General features: G+C 43.5%; 3 protein-coding genes across 7 annotated transcripts in view; 2 read left to right on the forward strand and 1 right to left on the reverse strand.

Moving 5' to 3' along the window:
- Positions 1-1,552: 1,552 nt before the first annotated feature.
- On the forward strand, positions 1,553-4,280 carry lft1 (lefty1). The gene is given in 5 exon segments (XM_068708249.1): positions 1,553-2,277; positions 2,507-2,753; positions 2,948-3,187; positions 3,594-3,705; positions 3,707-4,280. Coding segments are annotated over 5 exon segments (1,077 nt in total). The 5' UTR covers positions 1,553-2,012; the 3' UTR covers positions 3,920-4,280.
- A 5,527-nt stretch (positions 4,281-9,807) lies between these two features.
- Positions 9,808-18,915, reverse strand: hnrnpub (heterogeneous nuclear ribonucleoprotein Ub). The gene is made up of 14 exons (XM_068708688.1): positions 18,267-18,915; positions 16,656-16,770; positions 14,623-14,702; positions 14,288-14,427; positions 14,011-14,110; positions 13,271-13,383; positions 12,788-13,051; positions 12,557-12,676; positions 12,336-12,464; positions 12,057-12,225; positions 11,663-11,944; positions 11,268-11,539; positions 11,012-11,158; positions 9,808-10,571 (listed from the first exon to the last, which is right to left on the reverse strand). Exons 1-14 carry the CDS (start codon positions 18,760-18,762, stop codon positions 10,521-10,523), a joined length of 2,478 nt encoding a protein of 825 aa, XP_068564789.1. The 5' UTR covers positions 18,763-18,915; the 3' UTR covers positions 9,808-10,520.
- Positions 18,916-20,547: 1,632 nt separating this feature from the next.
- LOC137871093 (kinesin-like protein KIF26B) overlaps positions 20,548-23,162 on the forward strand; it is a 28,272-nt gene continuing 25,657 nt past the window's right edge. For all 5 annotated transcript variants that reach the window (XM_068708689.1, XM_068708691.1, XM_068708690.1 and 2 more), the window contains exons 1-2: positions 20,548-20,791; positions 20,999-21,367. In XM_068708689.1, the coding sequence (XP_068564790.1) occupies positions 20,732-20,791; positions 20,999-21,367 (429 nt within the window). In that variant the 5' untranslated portion in view covers positions 20,548-20,731. The remainder of the gene's footprint in view (positions 20,792-20,998; positions 21,368-23,162) is intronic.

Consider the following 23,162-nt stretch of genomic DNA (forward strand, 5'->3'; position numbering starts at 1 on the left):
TCTACTTCTTTATAACCTAATTAGATCAATTGAAAAAAATATCAATGAGGGGAAACGTTGCCATTTTTCATTCGTCAGTATTTGGAAAAATCCAGATCCTGCCTATAAACACATAACTTATCCGTGTGCAACTGTGGCATTATTTACTGTTTTAAAAAAATATATATAATTAAAAAGAATTTTACAAGATCCAGTATGTCATTTTTCCTTCTTGTTTTAGGCTAGGGAAAACAGATTAAGATTAGCTTCTTAGGCTAACTCTTTCAGTGAAAACCATCATGGATGACACCAAGGATTATACAACATCCACAATTGCAAATAGCCGTTGTAAATTTAATTTGTCCATTCAGTCACACAAAAAGTTGCAAAACTTGCGTTCAAAAAAAGAAAAAAACTTTTGATTTCCTTGGTTAAAACACAAATGCAACAGCACTAAGATCATAACTCTACAATAAAGCCATTAGTCTGAACTCTTTACACGCACACCTCCCTTTGCACACACACATTTGGATATTTGTTTCATAGTGTGAAACATCCTGTGATAGTAGCACACGCGGGGGTTGCGTTGTGCGGTACCAGCCCTACAGCAGATCATAATTTGTCTCGCTTGTAAGCTGCAGGCAGTATAGCTGGAGCAAGCAGAGGTCTGGCAGTCATCTGTCATTTGCTCTTCCTGTGTGCCCCTTCAGTCTGTCTGACATCTCTAAGCAAACACGGCCCAATACACAACCACAGGCCGGGCCTTCTGGGCAGCCAGCGAGCCCTCTTCTAATGTTTGTGTGACAAAAAAGGCAAAGGCAAATCCTCGCAATGGAATCAGATAATCACCAACCTGTGAAGAGCCTGCCCCAATCCACATCCACCGCAGGCCCCCCTGGATTAACTGTCTGTTTGGCTAATAATTTTAATCTGCTGGAGAGGGCCGAGAATGGGTGACAGGGCTCGGAATAAACATCTAATCCTCTGGTCCCCCCCTCCTCCCTTTTTCGAACTCTGCTCCACTTCTTCCTCGACCCCCTTGTTATACACTTGTGCCAAAAAATTAACCGACTGGAATCGCCCGCTGCTGTTTTGCCCGATCTTTAGTCCACTTTTTGGATAAAAATTGCTCTCCGGCCACCCAGACAGAGATAAGGCTGCTGTGTGACAGACTGTTGCCAGACTGACATCGTCCAGTGGAATGTACACATCAGAGTGTGAGGTGTGTGTGTGTAGACAAGGGTGCTACTGAAGACAGAGGGCACTTCAGGTTCACAGGGTCAGGAGATGTCTGTCTGGGACGCATGTGTAGCAGCACAGAACACACTTCAGACAAACCTTTGGAGAAATAACTGAGAAACTTGGCAAATTGTTCGACTATGTGAAATAAACATCAGCTATGACTGCTCATAAATTACCAACACTATTCAGATTATACTAAATTTAATGGACACAGAACTGACTTTGGGTAATCAGACAGATAGGTTGATAATTGACAATAACAATAAACCCTGCCAAATAATGTTCTCCATGTCTCTTTTGGGGCATGAACAATCATGATTTGACTTTGTGGTGCATTTGGCTTTCAAAAATACAGTTGAGCAAGTATGTAAATACATAAAGTGCACGAATAAATGGTGATTTGATTGTCTGATTTCCCACAATCCAGATGAATCTTAATGAACATTTATTTACACCATAAAGAGCCGATTTTTAGATCCTCATTCTGACATCAAATGCAACACAGGCATAGCTTTTAGTGGAACTATGGTGAAGTTACACCTCCGCAATACGGATGGCACTCGAGTCTAATTGTTGCTGTTTGAAGTATGACCACTTAGATATCCTGTTTAGGATGGGGCTGTATTGTCGCACCTTTGTTCTGATAAGGGCCCCTGCCCCCATTGACAAAGTGCGAACGACTGGGAGGGCCGCAACAATATAAGGGGCCGGAGGAGTGTCAGGGGGACACTGTCTATCTCTGGGTGACTCGTGCTACTGTGCTGCTGTTTATCACACTGAAGTTTTGACTCATGGATTTCCTCCGCGCCTGTGTCCTCTGCACCGCTCTCCTCGGTATCGCCAAGGCTTTTACGCACCAGGATATGAAGGACGCGCTGCTGCAGAAACTCGGGTTGGATGAAGTTCCAAAGATCCATAAGAGGGATCTGGAGAATCTGGTTGTCCCAGCGCATATCAGAAACAAGTACACGTCGATGCTGAAGATGCACCAGAGCAGGAGACGCAGATCTCTGCCCAGCCTGGCGGGCATCCTCAGGGGAATCCCCGGCAATGCAGGTATGGACCGTTTCCGTTTAAAAAATACATAACATTTCATTTGTAGCAATTGAAATGAAAATAACTTTGACACAGATACCAGTTAATGTAAACAGTTATGTACGTGCGTAATTATGACACAAGACGCGCAAAGACTATTTTACGCACAAAAATGCCTTTACCAAACGGACATTTTAAGCTGCTCGGAGGAGAGAATCGCCCATAACGCTTACAGTGCTCTGTGTTTTAGATATTTCTGGGGAGTATGTGTATTCCGACACCACTCGGCAACGCATAGTGTTCGACATGGAGGCGAGGATTCCGGATAACTGCGAGGTGACCATGGCGGAGCTGAAACTCTACCAGCGGGCTTCCTACCACAAACGCTTCGCGGTGGAGAGGATGAACCACCGGGCCGTCAACAACGCTCGGGTCAGCATCTACTGGGTGGAGGTGCTGCCCAACGGATCCAACCGGACATCACTGGTAGATTCACGGTAAGGGATCGTTTCCTCACGGCGGGTTTATGTAAATGTATTAATTGTAGAGCAATTACTGGGTGACATCATCTCAGTCTAAGTGGCTTATCTTAGTAATAATAATTCAATTGTATTCATCTCCAGGAAATATCCGTTGTTTTTTCTTCTTTTAACTCCTTTTAATTAATCGCCCTTATCTCTCGTGTTCACAGGTTGATCCCCATTCACGAGACCGGCTGGAAGAGCTTTGATGTGACACAGGCGGTGCACTATTGGTCCAAGACCCAACAGAAGACACCTATGCACATGGAGGTGTGGATCGAGGGCGAGAGACCCGGCAGCTACGCGGCAGAGATGGCCAAGAGTGTCCGCTTTACCACCCAGGAGCAGACGGACAACACCTTGGGAAGGCCCGAGCTCATCCTCTACACACTGAGCCTCGAAGAATACGGGTAAGGGCGCGAGCGTTTGATATACAGGATATTATATCAGTGTGGCAACTGGCCCACACCCTCCATTTTTTTTTTTACCTGTCACCATTTGCATTTCAAGTTAACTTTCTCATGGTTTGGAGAAATCATTAAGAGCAAGAGTCCAAAAAGCACGTAATTAATTCAAACGTTCTCCCAACTTGTAGTGTTTTATACTTCTGACCCTATGTGATGAAGTTATAATGGAGTTTTAATAAGGTCTAATTGTGTAGATTTACTCACTAAAAAACATTAAATAACATAGTTGGATAATTGTGGCAAGCAGGGGTGTAGCAAAGAGACTCCGGGCCCCCAGAGAAAAAAATAAAAGCAGCATGAGACTTTCTAACAGCGGCCATCTAACTTTTCTTCATCCTTTCCTCCTCAGTTCTCATGGCGACTGTGACATCAACCGAAACAAAGACACCTGCTGCAGGGAGCAGTACTTCATCGACTTCCGCGCGCTCACCTGGACCCAGTACTGGATCATCGAGCCGGCGGGGGTACCAGGCCTTCAGGTGCACCGGAGGCTGCAAGCAGCCCAAGCGCAACTACGGCTTTGGGGAGAGGAGGTGCACGGTGTCGGAGAGCGCCCCGCTACCCATCATGTACCTAGTGAAGAAGGGGGACTACACCGAGATAGAAGTGGCCGAGTTCCCCAACATGATTGTAGAGAGGTGCGCATGCACCATGGACAATGTCTCCATAGTATGAAGTCATAAGGAGCCGCTGTAGTACTCCTGTAATCACAGACTGGAAGTATTACAGGACTATTATAGGGTCTTTTCACCGGGGTGTTGATATGTTTAATGCTTTTAAACAACACGTCTAGTACTTTCTATTTAAATGGACATTTATCGGGAGATTCTCACACGACATGGCAGCCCTGTCGCCATAAACTCCATCTCCTTCCACAAGCACTTTTATATATTTTGTACATTTTTTTAATTCAAATTTGTATGAGTTGCATTGAATCTGCGGCAATCATTCAGATTATGTTTGATGCGTTATATATTTTTCAAGCTGTACATAATATGGATGAGTTTATGTTTGGAAAATAAAATATTTAGTTTCACTCTCTGGTCCCTCCTCTTCCCTGCTGTCGAGCATTCGGCTGTCTGGGCCCCCATTCGCATTCATGATCACATTCACATGCGGGCCTCCTCCGCCACCTCTTCATTTACACTTATAGGAAATTGTAGAGAAGAGCAAATAATTTGCCTAATGACTTGTAGCATTTGTCAATGCGGGGACACCGCTGTTGACAAACCGACTCATAATGCTTTGTTTGCGGTGGGAAGGAGCTACACGGCCACATACGGAGAAACGTGTAGTCGCTTCGCATTAAGCCGGAGAGGGCTCTTTGAGTGTTTACATCAGACTTAGACTGGGCCAAACGTTGCTAATCCTGGCCAGTAGCTAATGCACTGTTTGCTGTCTGACTGGGGGGTCTTGTCATTCACTAATATGTTGCTGATGGAGGTAAACATGCTGCCCTGCCAAAGACAAGCAGCTGTCTGTCTGGGAGGGAAGTGGATTCCCAGCATGCATCTCCAGCAACACCTGGAAGCTACAAGAGACATGGTGGTGATGTAAAGCATGAATATCACACATACTGGTACTCTTATTAAAGTATTCACCCGTCACACATATTGATACTCTTATTAAAGTATTCACCTGTCACACATACTGGTACTCTTATTAAAGTATTCACCTGTCACACCAGTATCTGTATTATAAAAACACCAGGATCTGTAGTACATATACACCAATATGTAGTAAAAACACGCCAGTATCTGTACTATAAATAGACCTGTATCCATAGTACATATACACCAGTATCTGTATTATAAAAACACCAATATATATTGTACAAATGGCCCCATAGGCAAATTTTAAAGGGTCAGTGTGTAGAATGTACATTACATTACATTACATTACAGTCATTTAGCAGACGCTTTTATCCAAAGCGACTTACAATAAGTGCATCAACATTGGTAATCAAAAGAACTACTAGTCACCAGAAGTCATAAGTACATTTCCTTTTCCAAACAAGCATCTAAGAGCATGAAGCAGAGCATAACTCAGAGCCAAAGTACAGTGCCGAAACAAGAAAAACAGTTAGTGCTATAAGTAATACGAATACAATAAGTGCAACAAGCTAGTATGAAAACAATAAGTGCTAAGTGGAAGGCTCAGGGTAGCACTTCCTGAAGAGGTGGGTTTTCAGCCTGCGCCGAAAGATGGGCAGCGACTCCGCTGTCCTGACGTCAGTGGGAAGTTCATTCCACCACTGTGGGGCCAGGACAGAAAACAGCCATGACCGGGTCGATCGGCCGCCAGGACCTCTGAGCGACGGGGCAACCAATCGCCCCGAGGCAGCAGAGCGAAGTGGTCAGGCGGGGGTGTAAGGCTTGACCATGGCCTGGAGATACGAAGGAGCTGTTCCTTTCACTGCCCTGTAGGCTAGCACCAGAGTCTTAAACTGGATGCGAGCTCTTACAGGTAGCCAGTGTAGAGAACGGAGAAAGGAAGTTGTGTGGGAGAACTTGGGGCGATTGAACACCAGGCGAGCTGCGGCTTTCTGGACAAGCTCCAGAGGTCTGATGGCCGACACTGGGGCTCCGGCGAGTAGAGAGTTGCAGTAGTCCAGGCGGGAGATGACAAGAGCCTGGATGAGAACCTGCGCCGTCTCGTCAGTCAGGAAGGGACGAATCCTCCTGATGTTGTAGAGCAGGAATCTGCAGGAGCGTGTAACGGATGAAATGTTTGCCGAGAATGACAGTTGGTCATCCAGGGTCACACCCAGGTTCCTCGCAGTCCGAGTTGGCATCACCACGGTATCATCAATGGTGATGGACAGGTCCCGGTGCGGGCAACCCTTCCCCGGGAGGAACAGTAGCTCAGTTTTGTCTAAGTTGAGCTTGAGGTGGTGTGTCGTCATCCACTTCGAGATGTCAGCCAAACACGCAGCGATGCGCGTCTCCACTTGGGTGTCACCGGGGGGAAATGACAAGACCAGCTGGGTGTCATCGGCATAACAATGGTAGGAGAAGTCATGCGAGCGAATAACAGAACCCAGAGATGTTGTGTAGAGCGAGAAGAGAAGGGGGCCCAGAACTGACCCTTGTGGAACCCCCGTAGTCAGCATGCGTGGTTCCGACACGGCCCCCCTCCAGGTCACCTGGTAGGATCGACCCGCCAGGTAGGATGCAAACAGGGAGAGTGCAGAGCCTGAGACGCCCATCCCCTCGAGGGATGAGAAGAGGATTTGATGGTTCACAGTGTCAAACGCCGCAGACAAGTCCAGGAGAATCAGGACAGAGGAGAATGTAGGGGGATGTATTGGTAGAAATGAAATATAATATCAATATATGTGTTTTCTTTTCTATATAATCACCGGAAAATAAGACTTGTTGTGTTTTTGTCACCATAGAATGAGCCCTTTATATCGATCCCTCTACACAGAGCCGGCCACCATCCAGAACGCACAAAACAAACACTGGCTCTTGATAGGGCCATTCAGGTTTTTTTGGTTGCAGTTGGTTGCACTCTGTAACCTCACCTCTAGATGGTGCCAAATCCCGCACACTGCACCTTTAAAATCAGAATCAGAATCAGCTTTATTGGCCATGTTTGCATATGCATACATGGAATTTGACTCCGGTTTACACTTCGCTCTCAATGTACATATACAAGTTTACAATATACAAGAAAAAAAATATATATATAAAAAACAGATGTAGGTATAAACATTTAACAACTGTGTACAATATAAGTATAAACATATATCCCCAAAAAAGTATATATATACTGCATATATGGACATAAACCTATAAACAACAACAATAGAATTGAGGTGATAGTGCAAGTGGAGGTAATAGTGCAACCAGAGGTAGTAATGCAGTATGACTTATTAATTGTTCATCAGAGTGACAGCCAGTGGAAAGAAGTTGTTCCTGTGTCTGGTGGTTTTGGCGTACAGAGCTTTGTAGCGCCTACCAGAGGGGAGGAGTTGGAACAGCTTGTGTCCAGGGTGTGAAGCGTCTGCAGTGATCTTTCCAGCCCAAGAAGACAAAGAAACACTCCAAAAAATCAGCGTAAAGATTATTAAAAGCACAAATTAGCCCATGTATGCAAGAACATTTCCAGGTCACTGAAAACACTGGAGCAGAGGTCGCGTTAACTGAATATTTTTCGTCATTGACGGAACTTTTTTAACAATGGTGGAAAAATCTGATGGATCGTGAAATCGCACGTTCACAGAGTCTGGTGGATCCAGTCTCCCGTGTGGCAGCAGAGCGCAGGTTCAGCCTTCAGACCTGAATAAAAAGCAGCATGAGAAGTCGTCTCTCCGAGGCAAAAATGGGGAAAAAAACCCATTTTGCAATCATTTCCAAAATCATTTCCACTCTCCAGTCATGCTAGCAGATCTGTGAGGCTCCACTTACACACAACTTTGAGCTAGATGCTAACAACAGCATGCTAATGTACTCACAAAGCTAGCATGTGGATGTTCATCATCTCAGTTCAGTGTGTTAGCATGCTAACATCACTCAAGTACAACTGAGGCTGATAGCCATATGATTCGTTTTGCAGGTATTTGATCATAAAACATGTAGATTTTGATCTGGTGATGGAGCTAGATCAAAGCAATTCATCCTCTGATGTCCGATTGTCAGGATATTTTAAATCAACCCATACCAGGTTGAGGAAAAGTCAGAGGATCACAAAGAGAGCCAAAGCATAAAGTCAAAGCTACACAGTAATGGCTTAAAGTTACCATACTGTAGAAAATGAGATGTATTTGTTTTTTTCTATTATAAAGCCAGTTGCTATATAAATACTGTGAAAGTAAGCTTCAGTAAGGTTGTGATGTCACAATGACAAGTGATGGTACCGCTGACCAATCAGAGCTCTTAAAGAGACAGGCGCTAAAACGAAGCGTTTCAGAATGAGGCTGACTATAGATATATTCAGACAGACAGAATGAGAAAAATTGAAATGCTTTTTGAACATGAAAGCATGTGAATATGTTCCAGCAGAAACCTTAACTACATGGATGAACCTGAAAGTGAGGATTATGTCTTCTTTAAAAACATTAAATTGAAGGCTGTAATTTCAGCCAAAGGTGCATCTATTAAATATTTGCTAACAAGTGTTTTGTAATTATTTGTAATTCAATTAGGTCACTTGCCAGAAATCTGCTGTCACGCCGTTGATCAGAGGCAAAAGAGCCACATTAAATCTCCGCCAATTTAATGTTGAAAGATAATAAAATCTGGATATTCCCAATGCGGTGAATACTCTTCCACTGTAACAAACCACAAAGTCAGTGTGTACCAGCTTCTTTTACTTTAATAGAGTTGAGACAAATTAAAAAAGAAAATACAGTCCCAGTTTTTAAAACACAAATATCAAAAACCGTAAGATAGAAAAGACAACAAACCTCTAAAAGTCTCAAAGCTTTTTGCATTGTTGGTTTAATAATAAAAGACCTGATATACAACCTGCAACATAAAGCAATAAAAATATAGTCTGTTGTGTTATAGGTTATAGTGTAAACTCAAAAGCTTGCATTCTGCTTGATGTATGTTTCCAGAACAATAAAAACAGGAGGGCACAAACTCTCCAGACATTTAAATATAGCTGACAATTCATCACACAGCAGTACTGGGGCAAACTAACACTTTCTTAATCACAATACAGTTATTACTCCAAGCCAATTAATTAATGAACATTCGTGCACGGGTTGAAATAGTGGCAACATATTTACATGTTTATTAAATGTCAAAAAAAAAAAAAAAAAGAAACACCACTTGTAATCTACGGTGACGGTCTGTCCAGCTCTGTTGTTGGAACAGAAGCAGGGCGTCCTCTGCCAGGATAACGTGCCGGGACACATTACGGGTTGCTGGACGAGGAGCTGCCATTATTGCCAGGGCCACACAGTCACCAACTATGAACTCTGGGGGAGCTTCAGCGCAACAGAACGCCTCCGAGTCAATAAAGAGTTCCTCTGCTTCGTCAGGAACGGGCCCTCGTGATCGGTTGGTGGCGTTAATAGGTGGACGGGTTGTGACACTGTGTAGCCCTTTAGGTTTGCTGGTGAAAATGAGTGACCCTGCCCGCTTTCTACCACGTTTGTGCCGAGCTAGCATTGGCAGAAATTCGTTCAAAATTTAAATAGTGGTGAAAATATACATTTTGAAAAAAAAAAAAAAAAAAAAAAAAGTCTATTGTGGTTCTGGTTTGAGATTATTTGGACCGATGGGAGCTTTCATAAGGCTACTGCACTAAAGGAAATGCTGAGAACCAAGTATAGTAAGTGTTCTAGCTTTTAAGCATATAAATAATAAAATGGCTTACTTTAGTCCTTAAATGGCTTGGTGAAAATACTTTCTCAAAGTGATGTACATTAGAATACCTAAAGGACATTTCCAAGACAGGACAGCTGGAAGGAATACTTTCCTAATGAGGTGTAAGGGGGGGGGGGGGGGTGGCGGTCCTCACTGTTTGGAGTAGCAAACTAGGACGTTGCCCATTCAAAGGTCTTTTACACACCTTTGAACCGAATCAAAAGTCACAAGCCAAGAAGAATGTAAAAAGCCAACGAGTTGTTTATTGTAGGTCTATGGAGTTTAGGTTACAGGTTCGATACTGGGAACAAAAGACAGTTCATCTGTTGCTTCGGTTTAACTGCGGACTCTATTGACATGTACAGCCTAACAGTATAATCAGCTACCATGCTTCTCGCTAACAAGCCACGGTTCTTTTCAATCATTACCGTTTCTTTGCACTTCTCATACAGACTACGCAAAGGAAAGAAAAACAACAAATATTTACAATTTGTAATAAAAAAAAAAACACACAAAAAAAGGAAAATAAATCACAGCACAGATAAAATGCACAGCCCTGAAAAAAAAGAAATCTCGCAACATCTGCCCCCGGGGCTGGCAAAACGGTTTCTGATAAACATGAGATTTTTTTTTTTTCTTTTAAAAGCACGTCATTTAAAAGTGTGAAAAAAGCATAATGAAATATACAACGAAAGAAATAAAAACGGATGATTGAATGAGACTGAACCACGTTGTACCCCATGTGTAGATGGATGTAGAAAGCCTCGATTACACTCGGGTATCTGGTCTCCTGATGGGGAATGTTGTTGCTCCATATCGCGTTAGTCTTCATTGTCAGTTGGTGGGTTGGAGATTATTAAAAGTGGGTTCTAGAGAAAGTAAAATCAAAAAAGCGGCATGGAGGGATGTTCCGTGGCTAGCGGTGGGTCGGCCACCAGTCCGTTACAACAAGTGTCTTAGTAATATCCAGGCTGATACTGCTGGCTCCATGGCTTCTGGTTCCAGAACTGCACGGGACACAAGAGACGCACAGCTTACTTTGTGTTTGTATCCAAGTCAAATGTGTTTTCTTCAGTTTCTACTCATTTCAGTAAGTAGATCTACTTTGTTATGGAAAACGTTTTGTACTGGTAGTAAAGGTTTATGGTAGTATTCCTTATTCATAGGAAACTGGGGCAAAATGAGATGAAATATTAAAAGCGTGTTGTATTTTTACTAATGATAGTAATGGAATCATTGTGGATCTTAAAATATCACACATGACTAACTCACTTTCCACCTAGACAATTTACACATGTGCCCGTGGGTTAAGTGATTCTGTTGTATTCACACATGTATATGTGGTGTTTGGGTTTTAAATTGAATGTGTATCGTGTTTAATGTGGACAGTCTGAAGTCCAGTGTAACGGACTCTTACACTGGACTCTTAACCGCTCTTTATACTGACCCCTTGCTGCCAGCTCTGGTTGAAGGCTTGGGCCTTGTCCATGCCATTCCTGTTGCCAAAGTTACCGCTGTTCCTGTTGTTACCGAAGTTGCCATTCTTGTTTCCAAAGTTGCCAAAGTTGCCACGGTTACCACCTCTCTGCTGGAACTGTTGCAGGAGAGAGCCAGGACAATGATGACCATGTTGCCGCCCACAAATGAAACCAAAAACAGATCACATGATAGCTGAAAGAAACGAGTGTCATTATCAAACCCACCTGGTTGTGATGTCCCCTGGATCCACCGCGATGCATGTTGACTCCGCCTCCTCGGCTCATGTTTCCTCTGTTCATTGGGCCACCTCTGTTCATGTGACCCCCTCTGGGTCCCATGTTACCCCTCATTGGTCCGCCCCTGGGGGATCCGCCCAGGCTGGGGATGGGGCCACCGCCCCGGTTAAAGTTCCCACGGTTATGGAACCCTCCCCTGAAGGCTGGGGGGGGCAGGAAGCCACGAGGTGGACGGTTGAAGCCGCCACGAGGGCCAGGGGCTGCAAAAAGACCAGAAGCAGTACAAGTTAGCATGAATGCAATAAATGGTCTTACAACAACAAGAATACATATATTCTAATAATAAAATGGTGTTGATTACATCCCAAATATACCGATACTACCTCCTCTGAAGTTGCCTCTGTTCTGGAAGCCTCCACGGTTACCGCCTCTCTGTCCGGGTCCACTGCCACGGCCAAACTGGTTCTTGCCCCCACGGCCGCCACCGCGCAGGCCGCCGCCTCTTTTTGGTGTTGTGCTCCCCTGGTTGGGCTTCTTCTCGGCCGGCAGAGCCGTCTTGCTCTCTTCTTTGTACTGTTCCAGGAGCTTGCCGGCCTCCTCCTTCTGCAGCTCCGCATAGACGACGTCGCTGAAGCTCTCTCCCTCCTCAGGCAGAGAGTAGAAGCCTGTTATGGAGGGAAAACAAAGGACGTGATAAGAAGGAGAGGCTCACCTGAATCTGAAAGGACAACAAAGAACAGTAAATGTTTTATTGATTTCTACTACTATGATTTTTACCTTTCATTTTGAAGACGGCGTGCTCGGGCACTTCTTTGCCATCACTCTCGACCTTCTTCTGGACTCTCTGCTTGTAGTCGTCGTCAGTGGGGCAGACCACCACCGCCTTGCGTTGGAAGCCTGCAAACAAGCACATCTTCCTCTTCTGGCCAGGGGCCGACAGGTTGGTCTGGGGGAAGAGGAGGAAGAGGCTCATTGGTTACTGGCTTTTTATAGCGTTTGATTTTAAGCTAATCTGTAGAACTAAAAAAAATAAAAAATTCAGCACAAGCCACTTACATGATCCAGGATGTAGTTTCTCTTCTTGCGGGCGGCGATCTCAATGAACTTTCCCAGGAAAAGAGGTGCTCGCTGGGAAATGGCGCTCAGTTTTGTGATGTCTTTTGACTGGCGTTTCAGGCTGTTGATCTGTATTAAATGATTGGACAAAATACAATGTCAACATATTAAATAGTAGAGACAGTATGAACTACTGAAAACAGCACTGCATCAGTACTGACCATCATCTTGTCCACAATGGTGTCACTGCCCAGGATGTAGTACTTCCCAGGGTTCTCCTGGACATGGTTCTTCACCCATGTAGTCTTCCCTGAGCCTGGCAGGCCGACCATCACTATGATCTACATGACATGAAAGGCCAAGTTACATAAAATGATTATACATTCTGCTGAATATTAGTTACAAACACTCCACGACTAATTAAAGAAATATCGACACATTACTGTGCCTACCTCGCAGTCAGCCTTGGTCTGGGGCCCCTTGAGCCCCCGGACTCTGTCGTCCACAGGGATCTGCTGCAGGAAGGTGTAACCCTGGGGCTGAGGGAAGTACGGAGTCTCCATCTGGCCAAAGTTAAACTCCACGGCACAGTTGTGGCAGATGACGTGGGGGAAGAGAGCCTGGCCGTTCAGAGAGTCCTTCTTGACCTGGAAAGCGACGGCCGGCTCTCCGCCGTTCTTGGAGAAGGACAACACCGCCTCCTCCCCCTCAAAGTCCTAAACAAAGAAAGCAATGTGAGAAATTGTGATGAAGATGAGTTGAAATGTGAACATATGGACCAGCCATTTAGACAAATTACACAAAGTAAAAGTTGGCAGTTCTTTCGCCTTCATATTGATAAACTGCATGAGGTTCCTGCTCTGTAAGCCTATTACGCTGGCTTGGTTTTCATCTACTTTAATAAACTGACAATACGAGCAGCATGCATGTCTTACAATAAGGCAGCAGATGACATCATTCTCCTCGTAAGTTTCTCCAAAGTCCTCCGTCACACAGTTGGTGGTCTTCTTGCCTTTCCCGGAGTATGCATAAGAATGTTCCTCCTCACCTAAACATTAATGGGAGAAACATGAATTGACAAAAAAAAAATTAATAAAAAAAAAAAAGCCCTTTTGGGACAGCTAGCAAAAGGAATCTCAGTCACTGAGACTCTTATTACGGTGTGTGAATCATTTGTGTTGGCAATAAGCCAGCCACCATTACCATGATGCAGCCTGAGCCATTTTACATGGCCATGTCATGCTGCTTATGAACCACTAGAGGGACCCCAAGGAAGACCACAAAAGCCTGTTTTTGCATTTATAAAATTATAAATATATAAAACGGATACTTTGTCACAGTTTTGCTTTCTTTCAATGAATGCACCGTTAAGTCCATTCAAGATACTGCACAGTATTTGGAGCACTGCAGAATTCAGCATGAATGAATCATATCCTGCACCGGCCTGGTCACCATTTTGTGTATCAGAAGTAATGATATCCCATCATGTTACAGTTATTACTTTAACAGCTAGCTGTACACCACATGTGTGACGTGACAAAACGATTCTGGAAGCGAGTGGAAGAAACGCTGCCACGAGTAAACGGAAAGTTACTGCTGGACTCAACACGTTCCACGCAGCCAGCAGCATAACATACTGAAGAGTGTAGAGCTAGAGCATACAGAAGACACTGACCGAGGAGGAGGGTGCCAGTAGACAGGGACCAGCCGACCTGCACATCGTGAATCTCCATGTTCTTGCTGGAAATGTGCTTCACGGGAATTTTCTCTGCAATCTGTTGACATGAAGCAAAACCCACAACAAAATGTATCAGAACTCGTTTCCACTCGTCCACTGTGCGTCCATTTTACACAAAGCTTGTACAGACTGTTTTAACTTCTCTAGTTTAAGTTATAAAACATTCTGGGATGCATTAAGAATGAGAATTGTGTTTAAGTCATTCTTACTGTACCTTCATCTCAAAGCAGGCTTTGCCCTTGTTCACACCGTAGGTTCCCTTGCCTCCGGACCAGAGGTAAGCAAAGCTCTCCATAGTGAGAGATGAGGCACTGTAACGGTCCCGTGACACCTTAAAGTGCAGGTCGCAGTTGTCTAGAGCGCAACAAAAAAAGCACACTCATCAATATCTGTATCCAGGTAAATGGATCTCCGATAAAGAGTGTGGTAATGTTCCAGCTAGTCGTTGTTTTAAGAGTTCTTAGACAGGTCGTCTTTGACTTATAATATTGGATCTTTGAATCAAACTGGCATAAAATATTCCTTTAAACGTTGGCATTTGTCACTCACAGGTATCCAGGCAGACTTTTGTGTCATCAAACTCCTCATCTTCTTCCTCCAGGGGGGGCACGGGAGACTTAAATGAGGCCCTGAAAAGAGACACCAACCAGTCAAACATAGGATTCACATGTCGATGCAACTGCATGGAACACAAAGGATGTCTTGGGTACCACTTGCTGGAAAATATTTGGGGAGAAAGGTGGAAAGACAGACTAAAGGAAGCAATACAAAATAGGAACAGCAAGTTGGGCAAGCGAGTCTCCAAAGAAGTCTTTATTATTGGCCTTGGCAGACGCACTTACCTTCTAGTATCCAGCGAAATCTAAAACGTGAGAGATACACAGAGAGGGAGAGAGAGAGAGAGAGAACCTCTGCTGTCCCTAGCACTCACTGCTATCCACTGAAAGTGATAGAAGACCTTTCCCCTTTCAGATCAGTGTGTTTATGATCTCCAGGATTGCTGTGGGGTTAGTCAAAGTGACAGCGGGTGCAGTTTATATTTAACTATGAAAAAGGTCCCGACCGACTCACTGTTCTGAGTGTGAAGGACATGCTTGGCTGCTTGAAATGAGTCATGTGAGCTACAGCAACTTACCACCTCTGTAGCTTGAGATTAGGTACACAATTCTACTATGGGAAGTTTAAGAATCTAGTTCAAAGTTGTCGAGGGCTTCTGCATTGTTCCGCCTGATGCAATGATCCAAGTCCAGTGGAGTAGTCATTATTCAGTAGGAATGAAAAAGATTTGGGGTGATTATCCACAGCAGTCTCAACATCTCCGGAGACATCTGCCATCGTAGTTCTTAAAACAGCCTTGAATAAAGCACGAATGGCTGTTTTGGGGGGGGGGGGGGGGGGGGGGGGGGGGGGATCTATGGTGGCTCTGGAGCAAGTAGCCTAAGCTGGAGTGTATGGCCAGTGAGTGCTGCTCTATAGGCCTATGGCTGCTGAGGGGCCTCAGGCTTCTAAAAAAATAAAAATAAAAAACGCCATAAAAAGCTCTTAAAAAAAAAAAAAAAAAAAAAAATATGGTATTGGGGAAAAGACAGAAAATCTGGACTTTCAAAATTGTAAATGAATGAACACTTGCAAGAAAATATTTGACCGTCAGATAGGAAGAGAACCTAAAGAGGCAGCACTACTATTGTGTTCAAATAATTCTCCCAGACTCTTCCCGAAGAAAAAGAAAAAGAAAATCCTCAAAAATGATTTCTGACGTTGGATTCTTTAAAGTGTGTCAACAGCGCAATGAAAACAAAACACTGACCAAGAAGTAGGTACACGTATGCACACACAAACATCCATGCGCACCATGCATGAAGTCACCTGGGCGGGGGGTAGAAAAGAGTCTTGCAAGCACGCGTCCACGCTCTCACACCATGATAACAAACAACACATGATACATGAGACAGAAATAGCAGTTTGACGTCATACAACCAGTGAAATAAAAAACAAAACGATAATTAAAAAAAAAGAAGACCATTGCGAGGTAAAACGATGGACGGTAAATAACGAGCTCCTCCGTGGACGATCCAAACACTTTGGGCATTTCGCTATATCCTTGTGTGCTACCCTGCAGCACTGGACCCCTCCTCCCACGCCTCTCAGCTATTCTCCCCCCCTCCCTCCATTCATTAAGAAGTGCACATCTGCTACTTTCCTCTGGGTTCTCTCTTGAGCAGCCTGGCTTCACCTTGAGGACACAACTGGCTTTCCAAAACAATAAGTGGCATGAGGAACAGATGTGAAAATTCATAGAGACTTGATAGTTGCACTTCTGCTACAGAATGCAGTCCATTTGAGACACAAATGTGAGTGGGCACTGTAAAAGGTAAATGGTAAGGCTCTTTAAAGTAGTCAGGGATGACCCTCAAAACATGTGTGAAAGTGAGGTAGTTAATAAATAGTATAATACTTGAAAATGAGGGTTTTCCTCATGCTAGTTATATGTGCATTGGCACTTAAAGCCAATACAGTTCAACAAAGCTATGGATGGCGCTTCAGGGATGCTGAAGGCCATTTTTGCTCTGTCCCATCCTTACCAGCTGTATTTGTTCTCTTCAATAAATTCAAAGTAGCCCCTTCCATGTTCCTCCCGGCGTCTCTTAACACCCTTCTTATTCTTCTGATCAGCATTCGTGTCTTTGTCCGCATCCCCTTTGAAAATAGAACAAAGATATAGAATGAGGTGCTCCTTTTTGTGAGAGAGGTCGGACTGGCAGTGGGGTTCTGGCCCACAAAGCCCGTTCATTAGTTACATTGTGTCGACCATAATCATCAATAGTAAGGTAACCAAAGAGGTAACACCTCATGATTACACTTTAATATATATATATATATATATATACACAATCATACTACATGAATTGTAACAGCTCTAATGACCAGATAATAGTTACAATATAGGCTGGTCCAAATGAACATTGTGAACAGTGTTTGCTGGGGCTGGAAAAACAAGTCTCTGCAAAGTAAAAAGGGAACTCAACCCTGGTATAGAGGGCTTGGAATGTATTGTGTTCAATAAGATTCAGATGTTAGACTATTTTATTAAGGAGAACAGATCTACTGTTGTCTAGGACGAATGCATCATGCAAAGAAATGGGAATGTCTATTTAGACCTGCTTGGCACCCCCCACATCTTACCCTGAATTACCTAGGTGAATAATCACGGTAAACTGACATTTTCTAAATGCATCTAACAAGATGACACTTTCTATCCAACCCACGGACTAACTAACCACGTGCTAAACAAGTAGTTCGACGCCTGGCCCGTCTTCTGCACAGCTTTGGGTCAGCAAGTTCAGATGTTCCCAGTCGTTGTTAAGGCAAATGCGCCTGGACGTAAACACCGACGGGAAAAAGTCCTCTTACTGAATTCGTATATCGAGTTTAATTTGTACTCAACTTGGAATTGGCCAATTGTAATTTGGAGCTTAAAGTAGCGTAATGAACAGGATAGAAGCGGATGCCAGGCAGCCTGCTATCACCGCAGTGACATTCAACTGCTTTAAAGTTACATCTTTATTTAACGTGGGCGCCCTTATTTATTGTGGGTTAAAGAGTAACGCAACGTGATCATGGATTACCTCCACCACACTACCAACACATTTAAAGCTAGACTTCAATGCGGGAACCACTGAACTAGCTAACCGGCGACCGCTAGTTATCAGTGCACCAAAGACACAAAGAAAATGACGTTAGCTGGCAAGCTAACACGCTAACCAAGCGAAACGAAAAACCAGACTAAGCTGCGTTGAATCAATGTCTTATGTTTAACTTCATTCGCCTAACGTTTTCAATTGTCACGAACGACGTTCTACCATTACATAAGAATGATAAAGTTAGCATTTGTGAACTGGAATATCGACAATACGTTGCAAAATGATTAGCGTTAGCTTTAGCCAAGGTGGGGACGATGCTACCTTCAAATTAGCATGACCGGCTAGCTGTTTCAGTTTGTGGCTAACGCTTGCTAGTTTAGTGAGGTCACGCTATCGCTCAACATGGACGCTCTGTTGTACGGTAACGCATTGGAATTTAATCATTCCCAGTCGGGTCCCTCCCGTGGTAGCATTAACACTATTGGAAAACCCGACACCCAGCCACAGTCCATCCAGCCAGTCGCAGTTTCATAACCAATCCGGCCGACTCACCCTCAGCAGCCTGGTCCGCGGGCTCACCATCCTCCGTGTCTATTTTCTCCATGTCGTCGACATCTCCCTTGAGCATGGGATCCATCTCGTCGTCCTCGTCTCCCTCCTCTTCCCCCTCACCCATCTCTTCGTCTTCAGCAGCGCCATCACCGTCGCCCCCATTTTTCGGCTCTTCTACTACTTCTTCTACTTCTTCTTCTTCCTCCTCCTCCTCCTCCTCTTCCTCCTCCTCCTCGTTGGCCTCCATACTTTCTTCTATCGGGCCCTCGCCTTCTTCTTCCTCTCCCATACCCTCCTGGTCGGCGGCCTGGCCGGAACCCTCAGCCGCTGCAGCTTCTTGGTCTAGCGGAGGGTTTCCTGCAAGGGCCTCCTCGTCCAGCGCGGCCTGCAGGCGGTCCATCAGCTCGGCCTTCAGCCCTCTATCCGAAAGATCACGCTTTTTCAGCTCGTCCTTCAGCTCGTTCACTTTCAGCTTTTTGACGTTAATTGAGCTCATTGTGGATGTTTGACTGCAAAATGTAAAATTCACAAATACGATAAATAAATAACTGAACGGCCTTCGTCGACGGATGTAGCTCAATATACTGCGCCAAATGGCACCCGCGCTGTCCGACCAATCTTTCACCGGCAAAAGAGCTGTGCTTATCCCGGGGTGTGGGGGAGGAAGATGACGTCTTACCGTAATTACCCAGAGAGCAGCGCGACTAGGTTATACAGCCCGCCGACCATCTGTCGCTGGCGTAATAACAAAACCAATCCCATAGAAAGCGTTGATGTGGAAAAAGTGGGGCAAATTGTGGAGGAAAAAATGCTACACTAACAACACCAAAGAATATAATAGTTTTGTCTTTGTTTGCATAATTCACATAGGCCTAGCCTATGTTTGGAAATAAGTAAATCTAATGCATAATATGATAATAAAGTTTAGATGAATAAAGGGGCGATGAAATAGGACGCTATATTCAAAATAATAGTCAATACTCTTAACCATAATTCATTTTTAAAAATGGTTACTGTGCTACTGTGCAGTAGTCTAATATATATCTTTAAAATCATTTTCTAAATGTAATGTCTTCCAAGACAAAATAGAAACGTGACTGATTCATAAAGAAAACGTTTCATGGAGTGAAACTCATGAATTCATTCAACTTTCCAGTATGTTCGCTATTTTAACATTCAATACTGTTACGATATAGGGTGGCTATCATCCGCCACTAAGCCCATCAGGTAAAGGAGGTTCACTTTAATCGGCCATAGTATAACTTTTAATTGATTTATCTGAATATGTGGTTTTATTTTATCTGCTCAAACGTGATGACAGAATAGTTGAGGACCGTTTAAAACTTCGTGTCTATTTCGAAAATACCAAAAGATCAAATCACGAATCAAATGTGTAATTTGAAGACGTTTTTTTCAGGCAATGTGAAAAATGTTGATACAAAAATATAACAAACAAAAAAAACTGTCACTGCATAAAGACACCATGATGATTTGTTGTTTTGTCAATGCTTAAAAAAACAAAACATTATTAATTTAAAGGGGCACACCATTCACCATTTTGTCAAAACTGTTGTGTAATTGTGACGATATCATCAGATGTATAAATGTAGGCTCCCCTACGTTTTAAGAGCGTAGCTCTAAAAGTGAGGAGATCTCGGCCTCCGCTGCATCAATTTTGACCGTTTTGTTTTTAACCTGTCTCTTGCGACTCCCCCAACATAATCGAGACACGATACTAAATTGCTGTAGTATCCCTTTAATCAATTTTTTTTAACTGCCTCTGCCTTAATTCTATTTGACATTGTTCTGCATAATTCAATAAAGTTATTTAAAAAAAAGCCTTATACCACAACTATCTTCTCTTTTTACTTACTATTACTACAAAGTGTACTTCTATACACTTCTATTGGTGTGATGCGATGTCGTCTCTTCAAACCACTGAGACGGATATATTATAACGGATATATTGTCATCATAAAGTAAAATGTACCTTACAGTGATGTATCATGGGAACAGTGTCACAGTGAGCGCGTGTCTCCACGTCCATGCAAACAGTTTTCTTTCACTATTGTGCTGCAAGAGGGTTCACAGTACGAGGAACTTGTGTAGGAGAGAGCATTTCATTTTGAAATTGAGTGAATTGCATTTAAAAAAGTTTCTTTTGACTGATTCTGTGAACGCTTGCTCTTTACTGCCTCCCTGAGGAGGTTATCATAAATAACCAAGTGAATTCATGAAGCGTTTCCTCAGTGCGCTCACTTCTTCTCCACTGTGCCACTGGTCACCACTCCTCCTCTGAGGACAGCGTCTCCAGCCTCTTAGTTTGTCATATTTTGTTTTTCTTCATGTATGCCAATACTATGAGTGAAATATGTTTGCTTTTTGTCCACGGAGCTTTGGTGAAAAGAAATGAAAAGCGCGCCCTGCCTTTGTTCGGATATCTTTTTAAATATTAACAAGTTGTCATGTCATCTCTGACTAGAAGAGGAGAGAGATGCCCTGCCTCGGTGAGAGGAGCACACTGGGTAAGTCAGATTTACTCATTATGAACAGGATGTGGTATTTGTAAAATCATTGTATGGTCTTTACAGAGTTTCATATAACAATAACACTTTAAGACAAAACAACTCCCAAAGATTTGGGTGTGGTAACAGTTATCCACATCGACTTGACATCTTATTTCTCGCTACCAAAGCCCACGTACAGCCTTCTTCTGATGATTTATCTCTCAGAGCTCACAAGTGCAGCATCACTGTGAGCCCGTCGGCTTTTCTGCAAGTATCACCGAGAGTGACCGTCAGCCCAAGGAGCGTCCCACTCCTGAGGGTGCCGGAGGGTCCAGAGGCGACCCACATCGGAATATGTGCCAGAGAGCGGACGCTGTCCCGTCATACAAGTCCCTCCCTGGAGCCGTCGGAGACCGCGTCAGGAGCACCATGTCCTCTGGTAGTGGGACTATATGCAGAGGCGCTATGTCCGCGAATCCGGGCTTTGGGAGGTCCGACAGGAAAGTTGCGTGCTGCGAGAAGTGCTCCGCGACCCTTGTTGCCTTGAAGAAGCAAGCTCTGAGCCTGGCTGTTCACCATCACTTCTCCTGCAAGGTCAGTTTACCACGGTGCTCTGATGGAGCTGCTCAGGGATGTGGCGGAGCAGGAATGCACTTAAGATCAGTCTGCTCACTTTTAGCTTGATAGGAATTCTAATGAGGAAATGTTGGCATATGGACAAAATGCAGGCTGATGCAAGTAAACACATCCCAGGACTTTTCAGCAGGTGGTAGTACAGGGTAATAGTTGACAAAATGTAGAATGAGTCCACTACCGGATGTTCTTTATGCAACTGATGGAGTAATAAGGTCATATTTAATCACCCCAAATAAACGTATTCATAAGGATGCCTTTATTTTATCCCTCATATTTTCAACAAATGAACTGTGATAGAGCAGAACACATACAATATAATATAATGTAATTTAATTCAATAATATTGGATATAATATAGTCTTCAATATAAAATAATATTATAATATCTAGAGCTTATTGATGAGTCGATTAATCAATTTGTTGTTTGACGGAAAATGAATCAGCAGCAATTTTTGATCGATCAAACATCTAAGTCTAAGTGGTCCCAGCGTCTTGACTGTGAATATTTTCTGGTTTTCTAGCACTGTCTGCTATGACAGTGAATTGTTCATAATTAGGGTGTGGAGTGTTGGTTAGACAAACAACCAATATGAATATGTCAGCTTGGGCTCTGGGAAAGGCAAACGTCTTTTGTTTTGCAGACTAAAAGATTAACTGATTTCTTGAGAAAACAAAAACAAAAATCAAATCAAATCAATACTGAAAATAATCACAAGTCGCAACCCTCACAAAATCAAACACATGTAGACTTTTAAAATAAAGCTGCCACTTCTAACACATTTTCTGTAGTGCTGTATGTTGAAGTCAATTAGAACGTGTTTTAATGTCCATGTGGGCCCATCAGTCTCGACAGCGCTGCCCCTGAGAGGAGTGCACATTTCTGCATCCATCTGTACATCTGTCACCACGAACATCCATCAAACACACTCCAATCGACAAAGTAAACCAGTGCCATTCCTGCGTGAGTGGTTCCAAATGGGCATGAATATTTCATCTCGACATCCCTGTGTCATCTCCACAGTCCGCTCCATTGAGGGAGGACTCTTTATTTTTGTCCTCCTAAGTGGGATGGGGCACAGCTATAGCGTCATGTGTTTTGGAGAGAGACCACAGAGCAGAGCAGGAGAGTGACGGTATCTTGTGGCCGTAGACATGGTCAGAACAAAGAAATCTGATAAGCCAGCGAGCTCCTTGCAGGTTTATTGATCCGAGCATGATTATTCAAAAGCATCTTGTCTCTGTAATGTCATCTTTTTAGATGGGCTTGCAATCTGGCTGAGATGGAAAGTACAGTCGCCCATCTGGCTACAAGAGTACATTTAGTCCTTTATATATCTGTCATCATTTATATATGAGTAATGCAAGACGCCCAAACCTGAAACAGAAATTTGCAGGTGGTAGAATTAGCTTAGTTTGCCAATTTGGTGTAGAATAAAGACGATATTATATGTGATTTAATTAACCCTGGATATGGAGATTTCTGGAGACATAGATTTAATGCTTTAGTACTTTTGGAATTTTAGTGACTTTGTTTTACATAATAATTGAGAGCTCTTACAGTACTCGTCTTGGGGAATATGAATCACTAGCAATGTGCTGAGGGATGGGATGAAGAAGGAGGGAGTGTGTTAGATATTGGTGGGTGTCAAGGGCAGACTGAACAGGATGTGACACCAGAGTGTCTTTGTTGGGATGAAAAGCAAGATGATGGTTTCATGTTCATTTTGTTAGAGTCAATGCTTGGGGACTTTAA

Source organism: Cebidichthys violaceus, unplaced genomic scaffold (assembly GCF_023349555.1).
Source record: "Cebidichthys violaceus isolate CVI_PGR_0920_01 unplaced genomic scaffold, fCebVio1.0.p SCAF_14, whole genome shotgun sequence".
NCBI lineage: Eukaryota > Metazoa > Chordata > Actinopteri > Perciformes > Stichaeidae > Cebidichthys > Cebidichthys violaceus.